The sequence below is a fragment of the Dendropsophus ebraccatus genome, chromosome 2 (assembly GCF_027789765.1).
Source record: "Dendropsophus ebraccatus isolate aDenEbr1 chromosome 2, aDenEbr1.pat, whole genome shotgun sequence".
Taxonomy (NCBI): domain Eukaryota; kingdom Metazoa; phylum Chordata; class Amphibia; order Anura; family Hylidae; genus Dendropsophus; species Dendropsophus ebraccatus.
Window position 1 is genome coordinate 214,695,015 of NC_091455.1, and position 22,103 is coordinate 214,717,117.

Genomic DNA, 22,103 nt, shown 5'->3' on the forward strand with positions numbered 1-22,103 from the left:
AATGTCTATTCTAATGGTAACATGTAACATATAGACATCAGGGAAGGGTGCAGCACTAGTGACACAGACAGCTTCCCCCAGTGTAATATCTATTCTAATGGTAACATGTAATATATAGACATCAGGGAAGGGTGCAGCACTAGTGACACAGACAGCTTCCCCAGTGTAATGTCTATTCTAATGGTAACATGTATTATATAGACATCAGGGGAGGCTGCAGCACTAGTGACACAGACAGCTCCCCCAGTGTAATGTCTATTCTAATGGTAACATGTATTATTTAGACATCAGGGGAGGCTGCAGCACTAGTGACACAGACAGCTCCCCCAGTGTAATGTCTATTCTAATGGTAACATGTATTATATAGACATCAGGGGAGGCTGCAGCACTAGTGACACAGACAGCTTCCCCAGTGTAATGTCTATTCTAATGGTAACATGTATTATATAGACATCAGGGGAGGCTGCAGCACTAGTGACACAGACAGTTCCCCCATTGTAATATCTATTCTAATAGTAACATGTAATGTATAGACATCAGGGGAGGTTTAGTGTTGCAAGCAATATGTAACTGTGCCAAGACCCGCACTTAAGCAGCCCAGCAGTTACCAACACAGCCTAATCTGAATAGGCCATGAACCTCAACCATACAGGTCAGGGAGGAGTGGGGTTGGGAGGAGGTGAGCCTTCTGCAGCTCAGCCAATTCAAGCATATGAATCGTAAAATCTTTGCTACGACATCTTGAGCCACTGGATGGGGAACATTGTTTTACAGGAATAATGCACATTAGAGGTTAAGTAGATTTAGGGTTAAAGTACATCTTACTCTATACTGGTTGGTACAGTGACACATCATCATCATCCGTAGTGATGTCACTCTCAGTAGCTGCTTGTACCGCTCACGTCCCTATAGTCGATGAGTCACCATGTGGACGTGTAACACAGCAGAGGGAATAGTGACGGACCCTGAAGGGGACTATCTGAGTAGTACATTGTGTTAGTTTATTTGGCTGAGTGGCTCTCGCTAGATTTGAGAAGAGACAACAACAAGAAACCAAGGACATCTGGGCTCGGTCCTTTCTTTTCCTGTCCGTTTTGCATCATTATGTAGCGGCCGGTTGTTCTGGGTAATTCTGAGAAGGTTGCTGGAGAAGTCGGATTTGTGAAGGAACTCCTTAGCGGACGTATCATGGAACACTGATGAATTAATGATTTCTCTTGCCTTGAGCTACTGGATTGTGCCGCTGTAATAACGATTTCACTTCCAGCTCTTGATCATTTATAATTGAGGTGCAAATCTTTACACAGTTATTACGCTCCAGTACAAGTAAGGTCAGGTAGATGCCTCCCGTCAATTGTGGAGTTCAGGTAATTGTTTGCTCCTGTATATTTATATAGATATTGTATACAGCAATATTGGAATCATTGATCCTGCCAGTTGTTGTTCAGTCAGAATAATCAGACAAATAATAATAAAAAAAAACACAAAAATAAGAAAAAATAAATAACATAAACAAACTTACCACAGGGACATGTAGACTGTACACAGATATATTCTGAATAGCCTATCCACAGAATAAGCCATCAATCAGTGATCGGCATAGAACCAACTCCCAGTGTTCCTGCAGTCTGCTTGGTGTAAACACAGTGTACAGCTCCATACATTGTATAGTGGTGGCGCTGGGTTACTGTAACACTGCTCTAATTCACTCATCCACGGATATGTAATCAGGACTTAGTTGAAAAAGCCCTTTAATAAAATTGTTGCCGCACTATTCCTAATGCTCAGTTAAAATGCACAAGAAACAATAAATAGTTTATTCAAAAAACTAAGAGATCCTGTGTATTAGAGCCCTATATACAAGAATAAAACTTCTCCTATTTACAAGAATATAACTACTATAGTACTGCTCCCTATAAACAGGAATATAACTACTATAGTACTGCTCCCTATAAACAGGAATGTAACTACTATAATACTGCCCCTATATACAGGAATATAACTACTATAATACTGCTCCTATATACAGGAATATAGCTACTATAATACTGACCCCTATATACAGGAATATAACTACTATAATACTGCTCCTATATACAAGAATATAACTACTATAATACTGCTCCTATATACAGGGATATAACTACTATAATACTGCTCCTATATACAGGAATATAACTACTATAATACTGCTCCTATATACAGGAATATAACTACTATAATACTGCTCCTATATACAGGGATATAACTACTATAATACTGCTCCTATATACAAGAATATAACTACTATAATACTCCTATATACAGGAATATAACTACTATAATACTGCCCCTATATACAGGGATATAACTACTATAATACTGCTCCTATATACAGGGATATAACTACTATAATACTGCTCCTATATACAGGAATATAACTACTATAATACTGCTCCTATATACAGGGATATAACTACTATAATACTGCTCCTATATACAGGAATATAACTACTATAATGCTGCTCCTACTGTATATACAGGAATATAACTACTATAATACTGCTTCTATATACAAGAATATAACTACTATAATACTGATAAGGAAAAACAGAAGTTGGCACTCACCGCTTGGGGTCGTGAAAGTCCTTTATTTAGAGGAACATGGTACACTCAGCTAGGAAGGGGGAAGGTGGTAGAGGCAGGGAGCGTCACTAGTGCAACGAACGTTTTCGCCCTATGTCGAATGTATTAATACTATAATACTGCTCCTATATACAGGGATATAACTACTATAATAATGCTCCCTATATACAGGGATATAACTACTATAATACTGCTCCTATATACAGGAATATAACTACTATAATACTGCCCCTATATACAGGAATATAACTACTATAATACTGCTCCTATATACAGGAATATAACTACTATAATACTGCCCCTATATACAGGAATATAACTACTATAATACTGCTCCTATATACAGGAATATAACTACTATAATACTGCTCCTATATACAGGGATATAACTACTATAATACTGCTCCTATATACAGGAATATAACTACTATAATACTGCTCCCTATATACAGGAATATAACTACTATAATACTGCTCCCTATATACAGTAATATAACTACTATAATACTGCTCCCTATATACAGTAATATAACTACTATACCACTGTCTCTCTGTGCAGGAATAGTGCCTTTATAACGCGGCTTCTTATGAATAACTATAAATATGACTGTGACAGCATTGCTCTTCCGGCTCTCCTTCTTCATCTCTTCTATAATAGTGCTGACATTTGTGCCCTCCTTATTGTTCATCTTCTGTACTCCGATTGAGCAATCTTAAGCTCCACATTTCCATGCCGACAAAGATCCCGTTTTTTTTTTTGCTATTTTCCTGCTTAACAATATTCGTCGTATTCTAGGCAGCCACAAAAGAGGCGGTGAATGTCACCGACTCGTATATTAGACGGAAGGAATTTTACAAGGAAGAATTACAAAGTTTAATACCAGTAACCTTGTTTTAATAGCTTCACAAATATATTATTGTTAATTGATGATGGAGCCATAAACACCTTCTTAGACAGACATGAGAAGAGCGCGATCGTCTGCCGGGGACTGAAAGCTCTCAGGCTGCCATTAATTCCGGGCCCTTTTGGTAAATAAGTGTGGGATAGGATGAGTTCACAGGATTAATTGCTGCCCCGGGAGAGCTCATGAAACAGCATCAAACTCTAATCAGCTATTTGAATTGTTGTTTCAGGAAGTCTGGTGTCTCTGAGGCTCGGCGAGAAGTGCTCATTACCGTCTGGGTAATGGATTCCCAACAAGTATTTGTAATAGAATTAGCCATACATTGGGCCGTTTATTCATTTCAGGTGAGCAATGGAAATCAGAGGGGGTTACTCGCCTTTTGGAGACGGAAGGGTTAATGTGGCAACTGGTTTAATGGTGGAGCGGGTGGTGGGTGACTACAGGTCTTCATGACGCTTTAAAGTTCAATCTGACCTACTTAGGGTTATCCCCCTCAGGAACACTCGGAATCAGAGACCGGCTTAGAGGGCACTTAGCTTCCTGAAATCCACTGCGCCCACCAGAATTGTACAGTAATTAAAGGGGGTTTAATATGTAAAATGGAGGGCATTAAAGGGTTTTTCCCAGTTTGTAACCTTATCCCCTATTTACAGGCTAGAATATAGATGACTAAAGGGGGGTTTGACTTCTGTGGCTGCAAAGATCTGAACTGGGGCCCCCGTTAGAATGGAGTGGCTCCTGGGAGCCACATAAATGGTCGAGCACATTTTAACAGGAGACTATTGTGCATGGTAAGAGTAAAAGGAAATAAGAATAGAATTACTGCAGTCCTTTACTTCCCCCCAGGGTAATACCAGCATGATGGAAGAATGAGAACACTAAAATAATTGAAGTTCGTTGCTTCTTCCCTGCCTCTGTCCTTTACTTTCTCCCTGCCTATGTCCTTTACTTCCTCCCTGCCTCTGTCCTTTACTTCCTCCCAGCCTATGTCCTTTACTTCCTCCCGGCTTCTGTCCTTTACTTCCTCCCGGCCTATGTCCTTTACTTCCTCCCGGCCTCTGTCCTTTACTTCCTCCCGGCCAATGTCCTTTACTTCCTCCCGGCCTATGTCCTTTACTTCCTCCCTGCCTATGTCCTTTACTTCCTCCCTGCCTATGTCCTTTACTTCCTCCCTGCCTATGTCCTTTACTTCCTAACTGCTTATGTCCTTTACTTCCTCCCGGCCTCTGTCCTTTACTTCCTCCCGGCCAATGTCCTTTACTTCCTCCCGGCCTATGTCCTTTACTTCCTCCCTGCCTATGTCCTTTACTTCCTCCCTGCCTATGTCCTTTACTTCCTGCCGGCCTCTGTCCTTTACTTCCTCCCGGCCTATGTCCTTTACTTCCTCCCGGCCTCTGTCCTTTACTTCCTTCCTGTCTATGTCCTTTACTTCCTCCCTGCCTATGTCCTTTACCTTCTCCTATGTCCTTTACTTCCTTCCTGCCCATGTCCTTTACTTCCTCCCTGCCTATGTCCTTTACCTTCTCATATGTCCTTTACTTCCTTCCTGCCCATGTCCTTTACTTCCTCCCTGCCTATGTCCTTTACCTTCTCCTATGTCCTTTACTTCCTTCCTGCCCATGTCCTTTACTTCCTCCCTGCCTATGTCCTTTACCTTCTCATATGTCCTTTACTTCCTTCCTGCCCATGTCCTTTACTTCCTCCCTACCTATGTCCTTTACTTCCTCCCTGCCTATGTCGTTTACCTTCTCCTATGTCCTTTACTTCCTTCCTTCCTTCCTATCTCCTTTACTTCCTCCCTGCCTATGTCCTTTACCTTCTCATATGTCCTTTACTTCCTTCCTGCCCATGTCCTTTACTTCCTCCCTGCCTATGTCCTTTACCTTCTCCTATGTCCTTTACTTCCTTCCTGCCCATGTCCTTTACTTCCTCCCTGCCTATGTCCTTTACCTTCTCATATGTCCTTTACTTCCTTCCTGCCCATGTCCTTTACTTCCTCCCTACCTATGTCCTTTACTTCCTCCCTGCCTATGTCGTTTACCTTCTCCTATGTCCTTTACTTCCTTCCTTCCTTCCTATCTCCTTTACTTCCTCCCTGCCTATGTCCTTTACTTCCTCCCTGCCTATGTCCTTTACTTCCTCCCGGCCTATGTCCTTTACTTCCTTCCTGCCTATGTCCTTTACTTTCTCCCGGCCTATGTCCTTTATTTACTGTCTATGTCCCTTACTTGCTCCCTACCTATGTCCTTTACTTCCTCCCTGCCTATGTCCTTTACTTCCTTCCTGTCTATGTCCTTTACTTCCTCCCTGCCTATGTCCTTTACCTTCTCCTATGTCCTTTACTTCCTTCCTTCCTATCTCCTTTACTTCCTCCCTGCCTATGTCCGATACAGGAGCAAATTAAATATAAAAGATATCCCTTCAAAAATTAAAGATAAAATTAAAGACCTTAAATAGGCACTGCCACTAGAGACCCCCCAGACTCCAACCCATCACTAATGGTTACACGTCTTCATTACAAGTCAACAGATTTGTATTTCGTAAAAAAAATAACGGTTACAGATGAGGGAACTTACTGTATGTTTGTGTTGGGAAACCCCTGAACGCTGGAGGTGGCAGGAGAAGATGGATGCAGCCCGAGGATACCCAGGGAAATATGGCTACAGGCGTAAGTTCCTTGGGATGTTTCGGGAGGGTGGGGGTGGGGGAGGGGTATACACATCCGTCTCCTCAGCCGCTCTCAGCCTCTATTAGACTTTTTGCATGTTCGCTGCTTTTTTTTTTCCGTAGATTTTACGCCGCCTCTAATTAATTAAACTTGTAATGATGTACTGCCACTACCGCGCGCCATATCTGCATCGCTAATAAATTAAGTAATTATTGCTAATTATCCTGATTTAAGTTTCCGAACACATTGTAAATTGATTGCGGAGATTATGTCGCATGCGTTCCCCCATAATGAAGGGGCAGCGGAGAAGTTTCACGCTACAAGAATAGCATCTAAATTTAGCCCTTATTTATTGCGGGCGCTTCCCGCCGTCCCCTGAGACTGTGGCTATGCTCCTTACGTCTGACTCCCACTGTCGCAGCGGCCTAATTACCATCACATAGCCACACACACATGATGATTGTTTGTCTTATTGCAGCATCTTTATTGAATTCTGGAGTTTGATTTGGTTCCGGTTGCCTAGCAACCACTTGTCTTTCCGTTTTGATGACTACCACTTTAGATGTTCTAGAATGTTCTGTGATATGATATGTGAGCCGACCCGGCCCGGTGTCTGAAGGCATTGACCATAATAGAGCAGCGTCCTTGCAACAGCCCCCTGCCCATCCCCCTAGCTATGCCTCTCTCTGTCAATCACTTTTTGACACCTCCTTTCTGCGACATCACCAAAGTTAGACCCCGCCCACCTTCATTTAAAGGGTTTTTTTTTTTAATTGATGGCCTATCTGACAGATCAGGTTTGCTAGAGCTGCTGCACCAATATACACAGTAAGAAAAGACATAAGCAGACAGCGCCATACATTGTGTAGTGGACATGCTGGGTTATTGCAGCTCAGCACCTATTCACTTTAATGGGGGAAATTTTCTTTTTCTTTTAAATAAACTGGTGTCAGAAAGTTATATAGATTTAGAATTTACTTCTGTTTAAAAATCTCCAGTCTTCCAGTACTTATCAGCTGCTGTATGTCCTGCAGGAAGTGGTGTATTCTCTCCAGTCAGACACAGTGCTCTCTGCTGCTACCTCTGTCCATGTCAGGAACTTCCAGAGCATAAGAGGTTCTCTATAGGGATTTGCTGCTGCTCTGGACAGTTCCTGACATGGACAGAGGTGGCAGCAGAGAGCACTGTGTCAGACTGGAGAGAATACACCACTTCCTGCAGGACATACAGCAGATGATAAATACTGAAAGACTGGAGATTTTTACATAGAGGTAAATTACAAATCTATATGACTCAACTTTCTGAAACCTGAAACCATTTTGATGTGGGATTTATGTGAGAAGGTATAAATTAGTCAGCACTCTTGGGTATATATATATATATATATATATATATATATATATATATAATCGCACTGCCGTCACTTAGTATTTAGCTCCTCCCTTGAGGTCCCAGTTGAAACTTTTTGTGGTGACAATAGGCTGGTCACATGGTCACATGGTCTTCTGTTATTGGGAACCCCATAGTAACCCACCACTGAATGTCCACTGTCCCTGCACTGCCACCATAGGAGAAATGAAGTATTACACCATTGCCATTGAAATCAATGGAATGCTGAGACACAATACATCCTCCAGAATACTGATACTAGTTCTCCACCAAAAAAAAAAAAAAAAATTCCAAACCTGACAACCGCTTTGATTTCACATTGATCAAGGACTCTCTAATAAACCTGACTTGTAGTGTGAGTGCGTGAGCGGGAGATTTATTAGGACCCCTCCGCCGCCGCCTCTTTGCATGCATGAATTATGTATGTTACGACTTAGGAAACATGTTTTCTCGGATTTTAATGCCATGTTTCACAAAGTCTTCTATTATGCAGCACACGGCTCTGGGGCTCGGATTTCCATGACACTCTGCGCGACGCTACACCAGCCAAGTTTCTGCTACTCATCTAAGGACTTTACACATGAAAAGTGCCGCTGCGAGTTGTGGGGAATACAGCAATTGGGCTTTTTTTTTTTTTTTTTGCTTTAGAAATTGTCCTTGAAAAATTGATGATAAGAGTAACCGAGTCGTATTAATGTGAGTCTTCTAGAATGGAAGGGTTTGCTGTATTCGTGCCTGCACCCGCTGCCATCCAGCACCCATAGTAATACTGTATATATACATTGTAATGATGGGGGTTGTTGTCTCCATTATATATGCATCTATAGGGCTGATAACACAGGTATAATAGGCTATAGTATACGGCTGTATCATTGCAGTATTAATAGAATTGATGTACCAGGGTTATTAACATCCATGGGCCAATTGATTGCTATTGATCAGTTATAGGCTGCGTTTACACGAAGCGATAATTCGCCCAATCGATTATTTAACGATTTTGAAGCAACAATTTGGTTTTTAGAACGATCAGCGTTTAGACAAATAAATTGTTAGAAAAAAATTTGTAAGAAAAATCGTTATTGCGACCGTTTTTAAGATCCCTTAAGCTCATCTCATACATAGGGTGAATCTGTGAGACTGTTTACACGAAGCGATCTGCAAATTTTTTGTGAACGACGATTTGAGAACATGTTGAAAGAACAAAATGAACGTCGCTTGATCGTTTGCTGTGTTTACACGGAACGATTATCGCTCAAATGCGATCGTTATAGCAAAAATGCGTTCCTTGTAAACGCAGCATAAGTTTCCAAAGTGTTGTGTAGGATAGGCTATCAATATGTGATGACACCTGGCAGCCCCGCTGACTCACAATGAAGCCACAAACAGACAGCGCTGGGCATTGTGTAGTGGCCATTATCGGTTACTGCAGGTCAGTGCCATTTAAAATCAACTGGTTGCTGAAAGTTATATAAATTTGTAATTTACTACTATTTAAAAATCTCCAGTCTTCCAGTACTTATCAGCTGCTGTATGTTCTGCAGAAAGTGGTGTATTCTCTCCAGTCTGACACAGTGCTCTCTGCTGCCACCTCTGTCCATGTCAGGAACTGTCCAGAGCAGGAGAGGTTTTCTATGGGGATTTACTGCTGCTCTGGACAGTTCCTGACATGGACAGAGGTGGCAGCAGAGAGCACTGTGTCAGACTGGAGAGAATACACCACTTCCTGCAGGACATACAGCAGCTGATAAGTACTGGAAGACAGGAGATTTTTAAATACAAGTAAATTACAAATCTATACAACTTTCTGACACCAGCTGATCTGAGCTGAACTTCACCAACTGAGATTTGTTACTATGCAAATATTGAGTTTGTAAGAATAGCATGCCAATAATTAAACACACATAAAAATAAATACAAAAAAAGGTGGCAATACTTACCTGTCTGCACTCCACCGGTGTCCTCCTACTGGTCTCCCTCTCCGATTGCAGCCACCTCCACTTTCGAGAGTAACAGCCGCCGGTCACTGCCTGCCGGACACTGGACAGCCAAAAACAAGAAAAAACACCACAATTTAAACTTTAAATTGAATAGGTTTTTGCAGGACCTATTAGAGCTCCGGCCATATGCCGCAATTCCATACATACTGGCGGAATTCTGATGTGTCCTGAGGAAACCTAGAAAATATTTTCGTTATAATGTTTAAAGATGTTTCAATGAAATGTACAAAACTTAGAACAAAGAAAATACATTGTTTCATAGCTCACAGCTTGACAATCCGCCCACTCGGCCAATCACTTTGCTTTAAAGTTTTGAAAAGTTCCCTCGTCTTTACCGATATATACACAATACATACATGGGACAGGACACGCGGGCAGCCTGTGAGCTGTCGCTTCTACAAATGGTGGCAGACTACTGAGAAGAGGGCATTACCCCAGCAACTTCTATGGTCCAGCCCAGTCACCTGCCGCGGTCGTTGTTTTTCCTATGTTGTACAATCACTTCTGGTCACATGACTTACATTTAACTAGCTAGGAAAACTTTCCCGGCATCTCTTATCTACTTGGGTATCTTATATGTTGTTATCGTCCTTGCACTCACTGACCCAGATATCCTAATTATATGAGGTCCAGTCCCATTGGTTTCTGGCTCTGCCCATGTACTAAGGCCAGAGGGTGAGGAGGCCGCGGGGTGAGGAGGCCGGACGGTGAGGAGGTTGTAGGGTGAGGAGGCCGCAGGTTGAGGAGGCCGGATGGTAAGGAGGCTGCAGGGTGAGGAGGCCGGACGGTGAGGAGGCCACAGGGTGAGGAGGCCGCAGGGAGAGGAGGACGCAGGGTGGGGAGGCCGCAGGGAGAGGAGGCGGCAGGGTGAGGAGGCCGCAGGGTGAGGAGGTTGTAGGGTAAGGAGGCCGGACTGTGAGGAGGTTGTAGGGTAAGGAGGCCGCAGGGTGAGGAGGCCGGACGGTGAGGAGGTTGTAGGGTAAGGAGGCCGCAGGGTAAGGAGGCCGCAGGGTGAGGAGGCCGGACGGTGAGGAGGTTGTAGGGTGAGGAGGCAGCAGGGTGAGGAGGCCGCAGGGTGAGGAGGCCGCAGGGTGAGGAGGCCACAGGGTGAGGAGGCCAGATGGTGAGGAGGCCGGAGGCTCGCTGTATTTTTCACATTCTGATATGATTCCAGCAGCAGATTAATAATTCATCACTAGATGGGATTGATACTATGAATCGTGTTTGTTTCAGACGCACATAGATCAATAGATGTATGTCTAGAAACCTGACCGGCTCTTCACCTCTAACCACACTTATAAAACTGCTACCTGATCCATCCCGCGTCCGTCCTCAGTCAGCGTAAAATACTGCTTAGCCGGCCAGACACTCCGATAATGATTAGATGTTCTCTCCATGTTGCTTACAAGCTGCAAAAGTTACAGGAATCTCCGAAACTTTCTTCCTGATACAAAAATATCCATTTGGTTCAGAGGAAAAGTACAGAATGTCCCCCCCCCCTCATGTATATAGTATATATTGTAATGTATATAGTGTAATGTATGGTATATAGTCTATCTACCTCCTATCTATCTATCTATCTATCTATCTATCTATCTATCTATCTATCTCCTATCTATCTATCTATCTCCTATCTATCTCCTATCTATCTATCTATCTATCTATCTATCTATCTATCTATCTATCTATCTATCTATCTATCTCCCTATCTATCTCCTATCTATCTATCTCCTATCTATCTATCTATCTATCTATCTATCTATCTATCTATCTATCTATCTATCTATCTCCTATCTATCTATCTCCTATCTATCTATCTATCTATCTCCTATCTATCTATCTCTATCTATCTATCTATCTATCTATCTATCTATCTATCTATCTATCTCCTATCTATCTATCTATCTATCTATCTATCTATCTCCTATCTATCTATCTCCTATCTATCTATCTATCTATCTATCTATCTATCTATCTATCTATCTCCTATCTATCTATCTATCTATCTATCTATCTATCTCCTATCTATCTATCTATCTATCTATCTATCTATCTATCTATCTCCTATCTATCTATCTATCTATCTATCTATCTATCTATCTCCTATCTATCTATCTATCTATCTATCTATCTATCTATCTACCTGTTTCTTCATACATTACTTGTTAGCACAGCCCTGGGGTGGTTGGTGGTCTCCGTTTGCCCAGGCAGCAGTATATATGAGTATATACTTTATATAGATATGGCACATTTTTCCAGAATTAGTAATAGAATGTAGAATGCTAAATTTCCAAGCGGATCTTTTCGGGCTCGTTGTGCGGTTTCCCGTCTTGCTTCTTTCTCCACATCTTCTAATCAACAATTTATTAAAGTTTTATTTTCAAATATATCGTAATGGAAAATAACGAAATGGAAAAAAAAAATAGTGAATGTGAGGAGATGCGGCAGAACGCCACCAGCCGTAGATTTACCAGCTCATTTCACGTGTAGTGAGAGTCTCGTGCAAACAAAAGCTTAACAGGAGCGAGGACGTTATTATCTTCTATCCACAATCCTGCAAATGGAAGCATTCCCGACCATCTCCTCTACATTCCCGGCCATCTCAGCTACATTCCCGACCATCTCCTCTACATTCCCGGCCATCTCCGCTACATTCCCGGCCATCTCAGCTACATTCCCGGCCATCTCAGCTACATTCCCGGCCATCTCAGCTACATTCCCGGCCATCTCCTCTACATTCCCGGCCATCTCCGCTACATTCCCGGCCATCTCCTCTACATTCCCGGCCATCTCCGCTACATTCCCGGCCATCTCCTCTACATTCCCGGCCATCTCCGCTACATTCCCGACCATCTCCTCTACATTCCCGACCATCTCCTCTACATTCCCGACCATCTCCGCTACATTCCTGGCCATCTCCGCTACATTCCCGACCATCTCCGCTACATTCCCGACCATTTCCTCTACATTTCCGGCCATCTCTGCTCTATTCTCAGCCATCTCCTCTACTTTCCCGACCATCTCTGCTGCATTCCCGACCATCTCCGCTACATTCCCGGCCATCTCCGCTACATTCCCAGCCATCTCCACTCTATTCCCGGCCATCTCCTCTACATTTCCAACCATCTCCTCTACTTTCCCGACCATCTCTGCTTCATTCCTAACCATCACCTCTACATTCCCAACCATCTCCGCTACATTCCCGACCATCTCCGCTACATTCCCAACCATCTCCGCTACATTCCCGGCCATCTCCGCTACATTCCCGGCCATCTCCGCTACATTCCCGGCCATCTTTGCTACATTCCCGGCCATCTCCTGTACATTCCCGACCATCTCCTCTACATTCCCGGCCATCTCCGCTACATTTACGGCCATCTCCGCTATATTCTCGGCCGTCTCCTCTACATTCCCGGCCGTCTCCGCTACATACCCGGCCATCTCCGCTACATTCCCGGCCATCTCCTCTACATTCCCGGCCATCTCTGCTACATTCCCGGCCATCTCCTCTTCATTCACGACCATCTCCGCTACATTCCCGGCCATCTCCGCTACATTCCCGGCCATCTCTGCTACATTCCCAACCATCTCTGCTACATTCCCGGCCATCCTTGCTACATTCCCAACCATCTCCGCTACATTCCCGGCCATCTCCTCTACATTCCCGGCCATCTCTGCTACATTCCCGGCCATCTCCTCTACATTCCCGGCCATCTCTGCTACATTCCCAACCATCTCCGCTACATTCCCGGCCATCTCTGCTACATTCCCGGCCATGTCCTCTACATTTACGACCATCTCCGCTACATTCCCGGCCATCTCCTCTACATTCCCGGCCATCTCTGCTACATTCCCGGCCATCTCCTCTACATTCCCGACCATCTCCTCTACATTCCCGGCCATCTCTGTTACATTCCCGACCATCTCTACATTCCCGACCATCTCTACATTCCCGACCATCTCCGCTACATTCCCAACCATCTCTGCTACATTCCCGGCCATCCTTGCTACATTCCCAACCATCTCCGCTACATTCCCGGCCATCTCTTCTACATTCCCGACCATCTCCTCTACATTCCCGGCCATCTCCGTTACATTCCCGACCATCTCCGCTAAATTCCTGGCCATCTCCGCTACATTCCCGACCATCTCTTCTACATTCCCAACCATCTCTGCTACATTCCCGGCCATCTCCGCTACATTCCCGGCCATCTCCGCTACATTCCCGGCCATCTCCGCTACATTCCCGTCCATCTCCGTTACATTCCCGGCCATCTCCGCTACATTCACGGCCATCTCCGCTACATTCCCGTCCATCTCCGTTACATTCCCGGCCATCTCCGCTACATTCCCGGCCATCTCCGCTACGCTCAAGGATCTCTATGGAAAATTTTATACTTTTTTCAAGGACTAAGAAGATTCTGTATATATTGTATCAATAGTGTGAATTTAAGATGCAGAGATTTATTTTTTTATGTTGTATTATTTAGTTTATAAAAAAAATTGTGTTGTCAGCTGCTTCTTCCCACCATCGAGGCTCAATGAATACATGGCTCCTATGAGTCCTACAGAATACAGCCATTCACAGGGAGCCTCTAGTGGTAGCAATGAGCAGCAACATTTTTACACCCCTGTGCTTGAGGGAGCTGAGGAACAGCGTTCATGTAGAGCTGACAGATTGCCTTTAGAGGAAACCTGTTATCCCTTTCATGCTTACAGTGCTGACAGCTAAACAGGCAGCTACAGGGGAGGGAGAAGGCAGCACCAGGGGAGGGAGAAAGCAGCACCAGGGGGGGGAGAAGGCAGAACCCGGGGAGAAGAAGGCAGCACCAGGGGAGGGAGAAGGCAGCACCAGGGGAGGGAGAAGGCAGCACCAGGGGAGGGAGAAGGCAGCACCAGGGGAGGGAGAAGAAGCACCAGGGGAGGGAGAAGGAAGCACCAGGGGACAGAGGAGGCAGCACCAGGGGAGGGAGAAAGCAGCACCAGGGGAGGGAGAAGGCAGCACCAGGGGAGGGAGAAGGCAGCACCAAGGGAGGGAGGAGGCAGCACCAGGGGAGGGAGAAGCAGCACCAGGGAAGGGAGAAGGCAGCACCAGGGGAGGGAGAAGGCAGCACCAAGGGAGGGAGGAGGCAGCACCAGGGGAGGGAGAAGCAGCACCAGGGAAGGGAGAAGGCAGCACCAGGGGAGGGAGAAGAAGCACCAGGGGAGGGAGAAGAAGCACCAGGGGAGGGAGAAGGCAGCACCAGGGGAGGGAGAAGGCAGCACCAGGGGAGGGAGAGGAAGCACCAGGGGAGGGAGAGGAAGCACCAGGGGACAGAGGAGGCAGCACCAGGGGAGGGAGGAGGCATGTATGCTGCAGCATGGAGCCACCTTATTGTCACTTTAAGCATGATATAGAACTAACAGATATTCTTGAAAAGAAACCTGTTACCACTTTCATGCTGCCAGTGCCAGAACCACAAGTCCCCCAGCAGGTTACAACCACCTCACCAGTCTTAAGTGATAGCTCTCTATTAACCAAGGTCAAGGGGGCAGGAAGACGGTGCTGAAGACCACCCTGATGGCTCATAGTTCGGGCAGCATGAAAGTGATGGCAGAATCCCTTTAAGGGTAGACTAGACATGGCCATAGATTGGATGTTTGATTGAGAAGACCTTCTCCTTATACTTTTGTAGAGTCGCTGTGACATAATACCGATGTCGAGACGTCTAATGAGCGTTCTTACTCTGTAACCGTGATGGGACAATAAATACACAATAGAAACAATATGCGGCCTGTGGAAATTAATGCGCTGTATAATTATGCCTAATTATTATGTATCAAGCCATTGTTTGCTATAGACCATTAGGGCAGGATTTACACCGCATCAGTTTCCTAATGGCGGCAATGAGGAGCCAATCAGATCCACTCGGATTAATCACATTATTTCTTTCCCGATAATTTTTTGACTCGTCTAAAAGGCGAAAAGCCCTCTGGGTAAAAAAAAGCATCACTAATGTGTTTCCATCCGAAGCATATGCTCAATACGCTTAAGAAGCAATCTGCAGTGTCAGAGTAACATATGCATCGCTCCCACTGTGGGGATATATTCTCCCACTGTATATATCGAGACGGAAGAAGCAAAAATCATCTCGCCGTCATTTCTCTCGTTTCTTCCCGAAATGCTTCAGATTAAAGCAAAAGCAGTAAAAATATAAAAAAATAATTATTACGGGGGTCCTCGGCTTGTTGCCCCTTATTGGCTGCAGCTGGCCATACAGCGGCCACTAGAGGGGAAATGTAGTATTACAGGTTACGACATCACAAAGTAGTGTTGAACAAACTTAAAGGGGTACTTTAAAATATTTTATTTCAAATCGACTGGTTTCAGGCAGTTTTATATCTCCAGTCTTCCAGTACTTATCAGCTGCTGTATGTCCTGCAGGAAGTGGTGTATTCTCTCCAGTGATAATACCTATTACTTTTATGTTAATGGTATATAAATGTTATAAAAGGGTACTCCTGAGGTGCCTGAAACTTATTCTATTTAAAAATCTCCAGTCTTCCAGTACTTATCAGCTGCTGTATGTCCTGCAGGAAGTGGTGTATTCTCTCCAGTCTGACACAGTGCTCTCTGCTGCCACCTCTGTCCATGTCAGGAACTGTCCAGAGCAGCAGCAAATCCCCATAGAAAATCTCTCCTGCTCTTGTCTGGCTGTATGTTATAATATAATATTATACACTATGGTAGACATTAATCCAGACTGGCGCTCAGTCAATATTAAGCTAAAATAACGTACCTACGGCTGATATTGCAATGTAGGAAGATGCTAAACGACGGCCACTGTTTGTACGAATATGCTCATCTCTAACTACTAACATCCATTCTATAGGATCAGACTACATGGGGGTTGCTTGTAGTCTGTTACCATGGATACACATAGATCTAGAGCTTTAAACAATACCGTTTTTTTTTTTTTTTTTTTGCTTCTTTATAATTAAGATACGTTAGAACAGGAATAGGGAACCCTTGGCCCTCCAGCCTTTGGCTCTCCAGGCATGATGGGAATTGTAGTCTGGAGGTTGGCAGGTTCCCATCCTGGCATTAGAATGATATAAAAGAGCTGCCAATGTGAATACAGCCGTATGTAACTAACAGAGAAGAGATGAATGACAAGGAGCGGCCAGAGAATCCGATTTCTGAGTAGGATTGCGGAGTCTTCCTCTCGGGTTCCCTCCCTTCACCTTGGCCGGCTGATGTAATTGGTGCTGAACCTCTAATCTCCATCTCCGTGTCCTCATATATATTTCATGGCCGTCGTTCCCTCGGCGGACTCTCTCAGGTTTTTCTATCCTATTAGTTGACCACAGTCTGTCCACAGACGACTTTCATTGACAATCGATGCCCATCATCATCATCGCCAGCTGTCAGAAATGAGATGGAAGAAGAAGAACAAGAGATTTAAACAAGTCAAACTTCACCGAGAACTTCTTCCTTTCTATCTCGGCGCGGAGAGGGATTTCAGGAATTAAGTCTCGGTCTTAGTAATTTAACACATAGGGATGAAGCAGCACAGAATCGTCTCAGGTAAAGGGCTTATCCAGGCTTAGATAAACATGGATGCTTCCTTCCAGAAACAGCGCCACTCCTGTCCTCAGGTTGGGTGCGGTATTGCAGCTCAGTTACATTGAAAAGAATAGAGTTAAATTGTAATACCACACACTGCCTGAGGACAGGGGTGGCGCTGTTTTTGGAAGAAAGCAGCTATGTTTTCCTTATGCTGAATACCCATTTATCCAGGATTATAATATAATGGCTGCCTTCTTGTAAAAGTAGCCATATCTGTCTGTAGGTTGTGTGTGGTATTACAACTCCATTCACTTCAATGGGACTGAGCTGCAATATCACACCCCACCTGAAGAGAAGCATGGCACTGTGTCTGGAAGGAATCAACCATGGTTTTCTAAGCCTGGGAAATCCCTTTAAATGTCCCAATTTTGGCTAATACAGGTATTCATTACATTTGCATAACACTTTAAAGGGGTACTCCGGTGGGAAATAAACAGTCTTTCAGATTAACTGGTGTCATCAAAGTTATATAGATTTGTAATTTACTTCTATTTAAAAATCTCCAGTCTTCCAGTACTTATCAGCTGATGTATGTCCTGCAGGAAGTGTTGTATTCTCTTCAGTGACAACACCTTATACTTTTATGTTAATGGTAATATAAATGTTATTTAAAGGGGAACTCTGAAGGTGCCTGAATGTTATTCTTTTAAAAAATCTCCAGTCTTCCAGTACATATCAGCTGATGTATGTCCTGCAGGAAGTGTTGTATTCTCTCCAGTGATAATACCTTTATGCTTTTGTTAATGGTTTATAAATGTTATTTAAAGGGGTACTCCAAAGGTGCCTGAAAGTTATTCTATTTAAAAAAAATTCCAGTACTTATCAGCTGCTGTATGTCCTGCAGGAAGTGGTGTATTCTTTCCAGTCTGACACAGTGCTCTCTGCCAGGAACTGTCCAGAGCAGGAGAGGTTTTCTATGGGGATTTGCTGCTGCTCTGAACAGTTCCTGACATGGACAGAGGTGGCAGCAGAGAGCACTGTGTCAGACTGGAGAGAATGCTACACTTTCTGCAGGTCATTCAGCAGCTGATAAGTACGGGAAGATTTTTAAATACATTTGTAAATTACAAATCTGTATAACTTTCTAAAACTAGTTGATAAAAAAAAATTTGCAGGAGTTCCCCTTTAAGATTGTTTCAATTTGTATAGAAATGATTTACAGTACAGTGAAATATTCAGCCTCCAGCCGCCGCGTCGTAGTTCCAGAAAAAATCTCACCATTCTTTTCCTGTGTGTTTTCTTGCAGGGCTATGCGGAGAAGGGGAAAAGCATAGCCAATGCTCTGGAGGATTTGAAGGCTAATTTCTATTGTGAATTATGTGACAAGCAATACCACAAGCACCAGGAGTTTGACAACCATATTAATTCTTATGACCACGCTCACAAACAGGTAAGCTGGGAGATTCCCATGACCCATTAATATCTCTATCCAGAAGCCTCAGCCACATCTCCTGCCGGGACGGGTCAACGCTTCACCGCTGGAATTAGTGCTGGATTCTTTATTATTCTAATGATTCATCTCAGAGATGACTCCGCAGCATCAGACGCTTCTCTCCGAACCTGCAGAAACTCAATTCACTCAGACATAGAGACTTTCCTAGGAAATATGCCGGGGATATTTACATACAGTCTCCCTGTTACATTAAAGGGGTAGTCCACCATAAGAAATTTTCAACTTTCAAATCAACTGGTGCCAGAAAGTGCCAGAGATTTGTAAATTACTTTTATTAAAAAAATCTTAGGTCTTCCAGTACTTATCAGCTAATGTATGTCCTGCAGGGAGTGGTGTATTCTCTCCAGTTTGACACAGTGCTCTGTAGGAAAAAAATACTGTATCACATAGGGATGCATGCAATAGTGATCAGAAGCTTCAATAAATCCATTGTTACCACCAATCACAAAGTCAAGGTACAGGAGCAGGGACTCCTACCATAGTATGTATGTACGGGAGCAGGGACTCCTACCATAGTATGTATGTACGGGAGCAGGGACTCCTACCATAGTATGTATGTACGGGAGCAGGGACTCCTAACATAGTATGTATGTACGGGAGCAGGGACTCCTACCATAGTATGTATGTACGGGAGCAGGGACTCCTACCATAGTATGTATGTACGGGAGCAGGGACTCCTACCATAGTATGTATGTACGGGAGCAGGGACTCCTACCATAGTATGTATGTGCGGGAGCAGGGACTCCTACCATAGTATGTATGTACGGGAGCAGGGACTCCTAACATAGTATGTATGTACGGGAGCAGGGACTCCTACCATAGTATGTATGTATGGGAGCAGGGACTCCTAACATAGTATGTATGTATGGGAGCAGGGACTCCTACCATAGTATGTATGTACGGGAGCAGGGACTCCTACCATAGTATGTATGTACGGGAGCAGGGACTCCTACCATAGTATGTATGTGCGGGAGCAGGGACTCCTACCATAGTATGTATGTACGGGAGCAGGGACTCCTAACATAGTATGTATGTACGGGAGCAGGGACTCCTACCATAGTATGTATGTACGGGAGCAGGGACTCCTACCATAGTATGTATGTACGGGAGCAGGGACTCCTAACATAGTATGTATGTATGGGAGCAGGGACTCCTAACATAGTATGTATGTATGGGAGCAGGGACTCCTAACATAGTATGTATGTACGGGAGCAGGGACTCCTACCATAGTATGTATGTACGGGAGCAGGGACTCCTACCATAGTATGTATGTACGGGAGCAGGGACTCCTACCATAGTATGTATGTACGGGAGCAGGGACTCCTACCATAGTATGTATGTATGGGAGCAGGGACTCCTAACATAGTATGTATGTATGGGAGCAGGGACTCCTAACATAGTATGTATGTATGGGAGCAGGGACTCCTAACATAGTATGTATGTATGGGAGCAGGGACTCCTAACATAGTATGTATGTATGGGAGCAGGGACTCCTAACATAGTATGTATGTATGGGAGCAGGGACTCCTAACATAGTATGTATGTATGGGAGCAGGGACTCCTAACATAGTATGTATGTACGGGAGCAGGGACTCCTACCATAGTATGTATGTACGGGAGCAGGGACTCCTACCATAGTATGTATGTATGGGAGCAGGGACTCCTAACATAGTATGTATGTATGGGAGCAGGGACTCCTAACATAGTATGTATGTATGGGAGCAGGGACTCCTAACATAGTATGTATGTATGGGAGCAGGGACTCCTAACATAGTATGTATGTATGGGAGCAGGGACTCCTAACATAGTATGTATGTATGGGAGCAGGGACTCCTAACATAGTATGTATGTATGGGAGCAGGGACTCCTAACATAGTATGTATGTACGGGAGAAGAGGCTTGTACCATAAAAAGTAAGTACAGGAGCAGTAACCCCTGCCATAGAAAGTATCTACAGGAAAAGGAAACCTACTATAGAAAGTAGGTACTGGAGCAGGGACATCTATAAAATGCTGTGAGGTAAGTGGCAATGCACCTGGCCCAGTGAGACAGGGGTTTACCTGATGGGCAGGGGTTTACCTGATGGGCAGGGGTTTACCTGATGGGCAGGGGTTTACCTGATGGACAAGCAGCTCTTCTTCTCCTCTACATTATCAATGCAATCATCTCACATTTCCTCCTCACTTTGGCTACAGATTGATCTCAACACGCGCCCCAAATAGTCCACACCCCCGAGAATAGCGATGCCTCCAGTTATTGTATATGGGTGATAAGTCCCAACACCACCCACACAATGTACTCACTGACTACCCCATCTGCCTCTGCAGTCAACAGGTAACATCTTCAAGCCGCAATATACAGAATATTCTAGAAATGTGTTTAGGCATAAGATGGGACCAGCATATAGGCAGCGGTAATTTCACTGGAGATGGAGGTGTTACTGTGAAGGTGAAGGGCCATTCGGTGGAGGGCCATTTGGTGGAGGGACAGTCGGTGGAGGGCCATTCGGTGGAGGGACAGTCGGTGGAGGGCCATTAGGTGGAGGGACAGTCGGTGGAGGGCCATTCGGTGGAGGGACATTTGGTGGAGGGACATTCAGTGGAGGGACAGTCGGTGGAGGGACATTTGGTGGAGGGACATTCAGTGGAGGGAGTCGATGGAGGAACATTCGGTGGAGGGACATTCGGTGGAGGGACAGTCGGTGGAGGGACATTCGGTGGAGGGACAGTCGGTGGAGGGACATTCGGTGGAGGGACAGTCGGTGGAGGGACATTCGGTGGAGGGACATTCGGTGGAGGGACATTCGGTGGAGGGACAGTCGGTGGAGGGACATTCGGTAGAGGGACATTCGGTGGAGGGACATTCGGTGGAGGGACATTCGCATTGACTAAATTTACACTGGTAATAATGACGGAGAGAGGAAAGGTTTGCGGTGTGGGAGGCATAGCATGGCACATAGACAGATGGTAATTGGATTACAAGGAGAGGTCTGGGAGAATATCTACACATAGCGGCGTTTAGGGGACGGATCGGAGACGCTGCAGGATCAGGGATTGTGAATGTTACATTGTCTCCAGAAATATTCAGAAAAATTACATTACCGAGTAACAAAACAAGTTGCAGTACCCTTTCCGGCCACCGCTGCATGCAGCTTTTACATTTCTTTTTTAATCATATTTTTATTTATTTTATTCATTTAAATGTAATTTTTTTTCTTTTTCTTTTTTTATGTATGGATTTATGATATTATTACACACAGATTATCCTAATATTAACTGATCTTATTGGACATGTCAATTTTTTCTGTATATAATGAGGGAAATACTCACCTACCTCTGTGCCCCCACAGCTCCGAGTGTGATGTCATGTGACCCCCCACACACACACACACACTCATCACTCTTCACTGACATCACTGACAGCACCTTCCATTCTTTCCTTCTGCTTTTGATTGTCT

General features: G+C 44.4%; 1 protein-coding gene across 1 annotated transcript in view; it reads left to right on the forward strand.

Moving 5' to 3' along the window:
• ZNF804B (zinc finger protein 804B) overlaps positions 1 to 22,103 on the forward strand; it is a 243,455-nt gene that overhangs the window by 197,326 nt on the left and 24,026 nt on the right. Inside the window, exon 2 of the mRNA XM_069960651.1 lies at positions 18,440 to 18,583. Coding sequence (XP_069816752.1) covers positions 18,440 to 18,583 — 144 coding nt within the window. The remainder of the gene's footprint in view (positions 1 to 18,439; positions 18,584 to 22,103) is intronic.